Source organism: Octopus bimaculoides, chromosome Z, assembly GCF_046866305.1.
Source record: "Octopus bimaculoides isolate indiv1 chromosome Z, ASM4686630v1, whole genome shotgun sequence".
Classification (NCBI taxonomy): Eukaryota; Metazoa; Mollusca; class Cephalopoda; order Octopoda; family Octopodidae; genus Octopus; species Octopus bimaculoides.
In genome coordinates this window covers 4,259,001-4,270,529 of record NC_142944.1, presented here as the reverse complement: position 1 = coordinate 4,270,529, position 11,529 = coordinate 4,259,001, and the positions used below count along the sequence as shown (strand labels likewise).

General features: G+C 34.0%; 1 protein-coding gene across 1 annotated transcript in view; it reads right to left on the bottom strand.

Annotated features, from left to right (window-relative positions):
* LOC106883719 (uncharacterized) overlaps positions 1-11,529 on the bottom strand; it is a 79,267-nt gene that overhangs the window by 9,314 nt on the left and 58,424 nt on the right. The window contains exons 13-14 of the mRNA XM_089365364.1: positions 5,742-5,848; positions 4,875-5,158 (exon numbers count right to left, since the gene is read on the bottom strand). Of these exons, the coding sequence (XP_089221490.1) occupies positions 4,875-5,158; positions 5,742-5,848 (391 nt within the window). The remainder of the gene's footprint in view (positions 1-4,874; positions 5,159-5,741; positions 5,849-11,529) is intronic.

The window sequence follows — 11,529 nt, the reverse complement described above, 5'->3', positions numbered from 1 at the left end:
TTTTTTCGAAACTGTAAAAATGAAAAAAATTTTATTATCAAACCTTGTCAATGTACAGGTTATAAAAATTTTAGTACAATACACTAACTTCAACTCTAATATATATATATATATATATATATATATACATATATGTATATTCCAAGAAAGTTAAAGGTTGTTAATCCAGCCAACTAAGGGATAATATCTATCCAGTATACTTTATTAAGCCTCTGTTTCATATTGTTTTTGTCACACCCACATATACCTTGTTGTCATATTGTGTACTTGCTATACATTGATATACTACCTCCTACTACTACCTGCAATTATTATTAAATACACAATTATTACTTATACTACAATCACATGTTTTGTGTGGCTGTATAGGGTTTATGTTATTGGGGTTGACAGGTATTATATATTATTAATTCTGTGGCTATTGTTGATCCCAATAATGTTATTATTGCTTATACTATTGTGATCATTAATGTTAGTATTATTACTATTATTATTATTATTGGTTATGGAAATTTTATTCTAATACACTTCCATTTTTGCTGTTATTAATATTATTATTTTTATTGTTATTATTATTGTTGTTATTATCACCAACCATGCCATTTCTATTATGATTACTATTATTATGATTTTTATTATAATAATAATAATAATAATAATAATAATAATAATAATAATAATAATAATAATAATAATAGAAATGGCATGGTTGGTGATAATAATAACAATAATAATAACATTAATAACAGCAACAATAGAAGTGTAAATAATAAGAGTAACAATAAAATTACCATAACCAATAATAATAGTAATAATAATAATAATAACATTAATGATCACAATAGTATAAGCAATAACATTATTGGGATCAACAATAGCCACAGAACTAATAATATAATACCTGTCAACCCCAATAACATAAACTCTACACAGCCACACAGAGCATGTGATTGTAGAATAAGTAATAATTGTGTATTAATAATAACTGCATTAGAAAGAAGTTAGTATATCAATATATAGTAAGTACACAATATGACAACAAAGTATATGTGGGTACGACAAAAAACAATATAAAACAGAGGCTTAATTACCATAACTATACATTTAGAAACAGAAATAGGAGGAATTCTACAGGGTTAAGTAACTATATATGGGAACTTAAGGATAGGAGAATTAACTATAATTTAAATTGGAAAATATTAACAACAGCACCAGCGTATAATACTAAAAATAGAAAATGTATGTTAGAAATTTTGTTTATAACTGGAGCTAAAATTCTGCTTATGACAGCTTTAAGGAATGCAACGTTTCCTGTCTTCATAAAATTGTGCATACCTTTTCCAAATACCACTAGAACCTAGTATTAAAATACCCCAACTGACATAATAATAATAATAATTATTATTATTATTATTTGAGTTATTATTGATGTTATATTGTATTATGTGATGATAATTATGCAGGTATATATAAAAGAGGGTATATATTAAGTTAGCTATAATTATATGTATGTATGTATGTATGATTGCTGCTACTTTTGTATTAATATATGTGGGTATGTGTGTATATGTGTATCTATGTGCATGCACTTGTGTATATATGTATATTTATGTATGCACACACATATATGTAGGTTTAGGTAGGTATGCTTTTCGCTGGTACCTTTAACAAATAAACATTGACTAGCTTATAATTTACATTAAATTACATCCCACAAGTATATAAAGTAATAGCATTGTCTAGTACTACCCTTTGGACATAATCACATTTTTTTTTTTATATATATATACATAAGCTAGTGTATATGACAAAGCCCAGAGGCACACCCAAGTACCTTAATTTTATCTACCAAATACTTCAGTGCACTGAAGAGATGGAAATAAAGTGGGATACTATGACTTCTTGGCTGAAACAGCTGTAAGATACTATCCTACTTTCTATGTTCTACGTTATATATTTTAATAATTACTGGTATTGTCTAAAAGTTGATGAATACCACCTCATGATCCCCTCCATTTTCTTATTGTTGTACACACACACTCACATATATATTATTTTCATGTTCTTATTACCTGCTTTGGCAGATTTCATGAATATGACGAATCCTTATTAGAAATCACCTTTTCTCTCTTTTTGGATCCCCCAAAATGTTTGGATTGTTCTTTTCAAACTTATATATATATATATATATATATATATATATATAAAACCTATTCAGTTAACATACAATTTTTTTAAATATTTAATTTAGACTTGAAAACTATTATATTTTGTGAACAGCAGCAAGAAATTTTGATGATATAGAGAAGTGGTAGGTTTGTGTTTAGTATTGTATGAATAAGGCTCTTGTTGATCCAATATCGGGAATTCCATTAGACCAAGGGTGAGCAAAGTTCATTATTATTGACCTCTTCAGGGAATCATTGATAAATTATCAATCCCCATCATGCAAATTTCTAAAACTAAATTATAAATTCTAACAACTGCACTAATATTCTCAAGAAAGCTGTTAACTTTTTTTTTTAAAATTATCTTCTAAGTATTACAAAATTATATTCCCTTTTGCACTGGCTTGAAGATAATTAGCAAACAAAAATTCAGCAACAATGCACTTTAAAATCTGACTATTTTACTTCACATAGGCCACAAGAATTTTTGAATTACCAAATACTGATTCAGTAAATTGGATAGAATAATTTGCAGGGCATGCATTTTAAAATAGACTGAGAGTCTTTCTTCATAAGTTACATTTACATCTTTACATCAGCTGATATAATAAGAATGTCTGTGATTTTTGTTTATTTACCACATGAAGAGAGATGGTATATCTTCATCCCCACTTCATAATTATTAATCATGAGAGTTTTAAAAAAATGTTGTTAAATTTGGCTGTTTTATAATCTTTTCTTTTAGTAACCACAAAAGATTAAGGATTTTGTTTCTTTTTTTTATCAGAGTGAACAGATCTTTTCTGTTTGGCTGCCACTTTTCAGTTTTTTTCAATGTTTGTTCCAACTGATTTCAAATTTAGTGTACTGATGTACTTTTGTATGCTAATTATTGACATAAAATTCATTATCACCATAAATTGATAAATAAAAAGTTAATCGCTTTTGAAGTTTGTAAATTTTGAGTAATTTTAGCCGATTGAAAGCTACAGATATAATCTGCACTTTTTCCCCCCAAATTTAAGGGTCAAGATTTCTAGTGCGTACTATATACGAGGTTAAAAATGAAAAATATTTTCTAAGTGATAAATATGTAAAGGCAATTATATATAGCTGCCTTTTTCCATAGTAACAAGCTGAATGTTGGCACTCTCCTGTATAAAACACGTGTTTACAAAATATTTATTTGTTTACAGTTTGTTTTTTCTGCTCTTAAAACTACAAAAAGTGTTGTTTACTCTTTCTTTTCACATTAAATACATATTAAATGCTTGAAACTACAAATTAGGTGGTGTTTACTTGTTTTTTGGTCATTTTTTTTGCTTATTAGACACTTAAAACATGCTATCATCACAATGACTGGGTAAAAATAATCAAATTTTAAACAACTGTCATTTTTTTTTTTTCTGGGACCAGTAAATTATCCCCTGAAATTCAGCATGGAAAATACATCAGTACACCAAATTTGAAAATTTTCACATAATCTAAAATTTCAAAAAGTGCAGCCAAGTAGAAAAGATCCAAGTGAAGCCTTCTAAGTTGATCTTTCATCTTTGAAGATTTTATGGCATCTTTACTGAAAGCCCCATAATAGACACATATAGGCATTGTTTTACTAGCAAATGATGGTATAAAAGTGAACTTTAAATATTCTTGTACAAACTTTTAGCACTTCTTACTATTAGGGGTAGCCATTATGGATGTTAAATTTTAAAATTAAAACTAAGAGTAAACTCAAAATTGTCAAACAACTGAAACCCCCCACTGTAAATGGGCAATAAATTATCATTAACTTTTTTATAAACTCATGAAAAGTGTGTCCTCAATTGTATTAATAATCAGCCAGTTGGAATTGCATTTTTACAGCTAACTGGGGTTGCAGATATGCCAAGAACATGATATCTACTCTCAGACATTTTGAATTCACTTACTGCTTTTCAGAGGGACCTTTCTATATTGAATCATATAATATTTCAAGTATTTATCGACCCCTTGGATAACCATATAGGCCCACAGGGTCAGCATTGACCAAGGCTTGTAGTCTCTACAGCTACATAGAGTGCCTGACTTTTCGTTATTGCACAATCATTTATTGCTAGTGTATCTATCCTGAATGACTTGTGGTTCATATTTTGAAAGCTGGATAAATGAGCAAGTTAAAAGAGGTTGTTCTAAACTGACTAAGATCCTCTAGAGAAAGTCAATAGACAACACTCTATTGCAAGCAATCAGACAGGCTTTCAGGATTAAGATATCTTCTTCATGTCCTTCGCTCCTGAATAAGAGATTAAAAGAAATATAGAAATATGTGCATCCATCCACCTTCTCTATCCACTATTCCTGGAAGGGTTGTGATAGTAGAGTCTTCCATATCAGTGATAAAAAATCAACACATTCATCATGTCATTCAAAATGCCTTATGATATGGGAAACAAAGAAGGTCCATCCATATATATTTTAGAAATAATAAATAAATAAATAAATAAATAAAATGACAGTAAAAGGTGACAGCAGAAATCATGAGGAAGGTTCCTTGACTGAATTACCATTGGCCATCCAGGAATTATTTTAAATATTTAGTAACAGTTTGCAGTCAGCCAAGAAAACTAGATAATTCATTACATTGTTTTAAATGCGATGTTCTGGAAATTAGATGCTGCAATGTAAATGTAATAATTTTGTCTTGGGCCATAATGAATACTTTACATACAACAGTTGGTTGGTTGGCTGTTTGCAAAATAGGACATGTCCAGTTGGCTGTTTGCAATATAGGACATGTCCAGTTGGCTGTCTATGCGGTTTTCATATGACCACAGAGAAATAATGTCTCCAAAAACCAAAATTTTTTTTTCTTTTTTAATTGTTTTTGAAAAACTTACCTTCAATTGATTAAATTTAAATAGTTCACCCAACTCTAAATCACCAAAGTTCGTTTGGAAACGTCTGATATTGTGCCTGGCTTCTCTTGAGGTCATTGACAACTTCTTTTCCTAAAAGAAATATGAAAAGGTGATAAAACATGGCAATAGAGTTTTATGAATGTGTGTGAATGCATGTGGGATATTGTAATGTACCATCCCTTCATTGACAGACAGTCCTTTCCCTGGTTTATATTATGTATATTCAACGTATAAGGCCCTGTCATCTCCTGAGGGTTAATAAAAAATAGCTACAGGAAAATGAGAAAATAAATTTCAAAATCAAAAAAACATACATTTTACATTATTTACAATTGATGGATATTTGTCCTCATCTTGTTTGTTGTTAACACAACATTATGGCTGATACACCTTCCAGCCTTCTTCAGGTGTCTTGGGGGAAATTTCGAACCTGGGTTCTCATTCCTAAGGTATTTTTCAATATTATAATAAAAATAATAATAATAATAATAATAGCATCGAAAAATACCTTAGGAATGAGAACCCAGGTTCGAAATTTCCCCAAGACACCTGATGAAGGCTGGAGGGTATATCAGCCGAAAGATTGTGTTAACAAACAAGATGAGGACAAATATCCGTCAAATGTAAATAATGTACATAATTCCTCATCTCTTAAATATAGAACTGAACATACATTTTGTTGTCCAGGCTCAGCTGTTTTCGTCATATTGTTTGCATGACAAAGGTATCCAGCCTTTTCTCTGTTACTGATCTTGTAAAAGCCTTCTGTTCGAGCTGATCCTAAATAAGAAAATAGCATTAATTATAAATGTTTTGTTTATAAACAGAATTACATGTAAACCCAATTTTGAATAATATGGAATGTAATTACAAAAAGACATGTTAAAAATATTGAAATTATCACCATATATAGAAAAAACATTTTAACTTCTTTCAATATAAGTGGCAAGAAGTCGATTTTCCAACCACGTGGTTCTGGATTCAGTCTTACTGCATGGTAAATTGAACAAGCGTCTTCTGCTACAACCTTGGGTCAAACAAAGCCTTGTGAAAGGATTTGGTAAACAGAAACTGAAAGAAACCTGTTGTATATCATCTCCCTTGCTGGTGCCACATGAAAAGCTCTCATGCTGGCACCACATGAAGGACATCCAGTACACTCTGTAAAGTGATTGCCATTAAGAAGCAAATCCAAAGCATAAAAACCATGCCAAAACAGATATTGGAGTCTGGTACAGTTGTCCAGCCTTACCAGCTTCTGTCAAACTGTCCAACCCATGCCAGCATGGAAAAACAGATGGTAAATGATGATGAGGATGAAGACGGTAGTGATGGTGGTGATGTGATGTGTGTGTGTGCTTATCACCCACCAATGCTTGACAACCAGTGTTGGTTTGTTTACATCCCTGTAACTTGATGTGGTAAAAAGTGACTGATAAAACAAGTACCAGGATTTAAAAAATAAGCACCAGGGTGGAGGGGAATGATTTGTTCAATTTGACCATTCAAGGCAGTGCCTCAGCATGATCACAGTCTAATCACTGACAGAGCTAAAAATAAGGAACAAGAATTTTTTCGCCTTTAATTTTCTTCTACGTAACAAATTATTTCTTAATATTTTGATAGAGGTATCAAATGTCTCTTTTCATGATTTTCTCTTAAAAAAAAAAAAAAGCATTTTTTAAAAAAAACTATCAATCAAGAGTGTAAGAGAGCATGTCAACAGGAAAAATTACAAGTATATATATATATATATACATATATATATATATATATATATATAGAGAGAGAGAGAGAGAGAGAGAGAGAGAGAAAGAGAGAAAGAGAGAGAGAGAGAGAGAAAGAGAGAGAGAGAGAGAGAAAGAGAGAGAGAGAGAGAGAAAGAGAGAGAGAGAGAAAGAGAGAGGGAGGGAGGGAGGGAGGGAGGGAGGGAGGGAGGGAGGGAGAGAGAGAGAGAAAGAGAGAGAGTGAGAAAGAGAGAGAGAGAAAGAGAGAGAGATACTTGCAGACGACAATATGCATGGATGTATCTGTTTTTGCATGGGTGTATATGGGTATATATTTGTATATAAGTGTCCTGTAAGTCTATATGTATGTATTTATATATACTCAAGTGTGTGTGTGTGTGTGTGTGTGTGTGTGTGTGTGTGTATTGCCAAGGTATGCCCTGCACCCTCACCACTACAAGAGGCTGCCTGTTGGCTGAAAAGAATTTTGCTTCCCCTCTTCAACCGTATCTTCTCACCCCCTCTACTAGCAGATGCTTACCCACAAAGGCTTTGAGGGAATGAAAGAAATTGTAATTCATGCTACAACCAATCACATTTGCAATAATATGTGCAAAGACCTGCTGCCACAAGGCAAGAACCTGCAAAAGTCTTTCTTCTAGATACTGAAAACAGTCCCTCAACTACCCTCTCATGCCTTCCAGGTCCACAAACTTAGAGCAGCCACAATCAATGTTGGCACAATGAAAGGTAGGTCTGATGATATTGCTGAAATGCTTGACTGTGTCATTGTGTGCTGTGTGCAAGAGATACAATGGAGCAGGGCTTCAGCTAGACTGCTTGTTGGCAAGGAGCAGAGATACAAATTCCACTAGGTGAGCAGTAGTGATGGGGTAGGTACTGCAGATACACTGAAGTAGGTGGATAAGATGGTTGAGTTAGTCAGAGTATGTGATAGAATTATTAAGCTAAGAATAGTCTTGTGTAATATAACAGTGACATATATCTCTGCATTTGCTCTATATGCCAGTCTAGCAGATGAACAGAAGGACTGTTTCTATAAGTCCCTTTTACAGCTATTTCAACAATGAAAGACAATGACATTATCATGGCTGGTGACTTCAACAGTCACATTGATCAGTACTTCAATGGATCTCGTGGTATGCATGGAGGTTATGGCTTTGGTTCTAGAAATGAGGCAGGAACAAGATTGTTGGAGTTTTGAGATGCAAATAGCTTACTGGTTTGCAATACCAGCTTCAGGAAACCTGCCAGTTATTTGACTACTTTTCAATTTGGTAGGCATTCTAGCCAGGTTGACTACATTCTCAAAAGAAACAAGGACAGGCAGATACTTGTGAATGCAAAGTCTTTCCCAGGTGAAGAAAGTACAATTCAACATAGGTTAGTGGTTTATCAACTTCAGACTTAGGGTTAGAAGGACCCAGAGACACAAACCGATATGGAAAAGGAGGTTATGGAAGGTCAAGGATCCTTCAAATGGGCAGCGGTTTAGAGATGTTCCAAGTGAAACATCTGAGGAGAAGAAGAGATAGATAGAGATGTAAAATATACAGGAGGAATGGAATTTCTTTCAGGATAACCTTCTGAGGGTGAGAGATAACACAAGTAATTACAGAGGTATCAAATCGCTGGACCAGGTCATGAAAGTTACAGAGGGTGTTATAAGTTCAATTAATTAGGAAAAGAGTTAGAGTAGATGAGATGCAGTTTGGTTGTGTGTCAGGTAGAAGTACAACTGATGCTATCTTCTTAGATAAATGCAGAAGTATTTAGCTAAAAGTAAACCATTCTATTTGGCATTTGTGGACTTAGAAAAAGGCTTTCAACAGAACCCCTCACTCAGTGATATGGTGGTCTCTGAGGAAGCCAGGGGTAGATGAATGACTTATGAACGCCATACAAACTATATACAGGAGTGCTCTCAATAAGGTGAGTGTTAGCCATGAGTACAGTGATGGATTTAGTGTGCAGGTAGGTGTGCACCAGGGCTCAGGGCTCAGCTCTCAGTCCCCTCCTATTCATCATTGTTTTCCAGGCCATAACAGGAACTTAAGACCAGCTGTCCCTGGAAACTATCGTAATGACCTTGTGCTTATAGTGGAATCTAATAAAATTAGAAAAGAAATTCCACATGTGGAAGTAAAACCTAGAATCAAAGGGTATTAAATTTAACTTAGCAAAGACCAAGGTTTTAGTAAGCAAGAAAACAGACAGGACCCTAGCCACTTTACATAAATGGCCCTTCTCAAAGGTTTAAATAGGAATTCCATTTGGTGTATCAAGTGCAAGCTATGGACACAAAAGAGGTGCAGTGGAATTACAGGCTTGTCAACAGAGAGAGTAATTTTTGTATGTGGAAGATGGCACAGGATCCATAAAGTCCAAGGTCACACAGGAAATAGCTTCTCTTACCTAGGTTACCTAATTAGTAGTGGAGGAGGAAGTTCAGAAAATAATAACAGGATAGGTAAAGCTCAGAGAACTTTTACTTCTATTGGCAACAAAATCTCTCTCTCTCTGAGTGAAAGGCTGATTGTATGATGCTTGTGTATGTACAGCAATGCTCCACAGTAATGAGACATGGGCCCTGAATGCAGAGGACATGCAAAGACTAGTGTGGAATATAGCTTGTATGCTCTACTGAATGTGCAATATTAGTGTACATGTACAACGAAGTGCAAATGTGTTGAGAGAAGAGTTATGCATAAGAGGTATCAGATGTTGTATGCAAGAGAGAAGATGTTGACAGTTTGGTAATGTGATGCATATGGATGAGGACAGTTCCATAAAGTGTCAATTATTTAATGTGGACGGAATTAGGGGAAGAAGGAGACCAGGAAGGTTTATCTCAAGAAGCTGAGTCTTACAGAGGAAATGAGAGATGGTTGGTGCTTTGCTGTGTACAAGAAACCCATCCATTACAGCAAAGATGATTTTTTTTCCTTGTATGTATGTCCCACCCCATTTTCATCCACCCTCCACTATCTATGGTACTAGTTACATGAGAGCAGAATCAGTACATATTACACTCCATCCTCATTCCTCATCATCTGCCACCCCCACTCTTGTTCTTCACTCACTACACTAACCCCTAACTCCACTTGTTTATTCCCTCCCCACATTCTTATGGATGCATTCCCTCTCTCTCATCCTCTTCCATGATTCATCAGCCTTGTCCTATCTGATACCTTCTTTTTCTTTCTTCCTTGAGAGGTTGCTCTAGCCCCCCCCCCCCTCACTACCTTCCATTCATCTCCTTCACTCACAAGTACCACCTGTACAGCAAAACACTTGTGCTTGTCCCTCTATACTCAACACCTGGCCACTCATCTCCACCTTCCCCACCCACACTTCCTCTTAGTAGTAAGGGTTCTTTTTTCTTCTTTTCTTTCTTCTCTGCCTTTTTTTTATCTTGTAAGTCACATGGCATCCTCGCAAGTGCCAGAGGCACAAAAACAAAGAGAAAGGCATCCAGTACACACTGTAAAGGGGTTTGTGTTTGAAAGGGTATCCAAACATAGAAACCATGCTAAAGATGACAATGGAAATCAATGCAGCCATCTGGGTCACCAGTTCCCTGTCAAACCGTCCAACCCATACCAGCATGGAAATGGATATTAAATGATGATGATGATGATGATGATGATGATATATATATATACTTTACATTTATTTCTAAACTACAGAAAATATAGCATTTCAATTTGAATTACTATAGTACACAAATTTTCATAAAATTTCTTTCTCTCTTCCAAAGTAAGAGAATCCATGTTTTAAGACAACATATCCACAAAGCAAGATAATCAAAGCAACAAACGTTCATTAATTTCATGGATCAGACTCTTCAGCAGAAACGATCAGGGACTAACACTAATTGCATCATCAATATATTTAAGCATATTTAAGGGCGGCAAGCTGACACAATCGTTAGCATGCCGGGTGAAATGCTTAGCGGTATTTCGTCTACCATTACATTCTGAGTTCAAATGCTGCCGAGGTTGACTTTGCCTTTCATCCTTTTGGGGTCGATTAAATAAGTGCCGGTTACACACTGGGGTAGATGTAATTGACTTAATCCCTTTATCCTTGTTTGTCCCCTCTATGTTTAGCCCCCTGTGGGCAATAAAGAAATAAATATATTTAAACATTTTTTTATGTTCTGTACTACAAAAGGTAAAAAATGACTTTTTGTTTTGAAGATGTGAGTTGTTGCCAATGTGTCAGGTAATGACAGATTTTAGATTAACCCTTTCGTTTCCAACCTGGCTGAAACTGCCTCTCGCTCTGAAGTACAAATGTCTTGTTTTCGTAAGTTTGGAATTAAAATTTCCCACCAAATCTTATTCACAATTTATGTTCCTAACACTAGCTGAATGATAACCAAGTTATTTTACTAAATTCTTTGTTATATTTAAAATTGATTGAAAGAAACACAGAGCATCTCAACAGAAATATGGTAACAAATGGGTTAACTTGAACCTATGTAACACACATTTGTTGTTTGCTACTGAAATAAATTAGTATCAAAGCTGATTTCAAAAATAGAAAAAGTAAAAAGCAACATGTAAAACTATATAATTCAATTTTGAAATTACTTCAGGTTATCAAAACCAAATCATTTCTGGAGAAATTCATAGTCATGAATCATAGATTATGGCAAATTAAGAGTAGACTGAATAAAAATTGCTTTGTAAAGTGGAAAAATGGTCC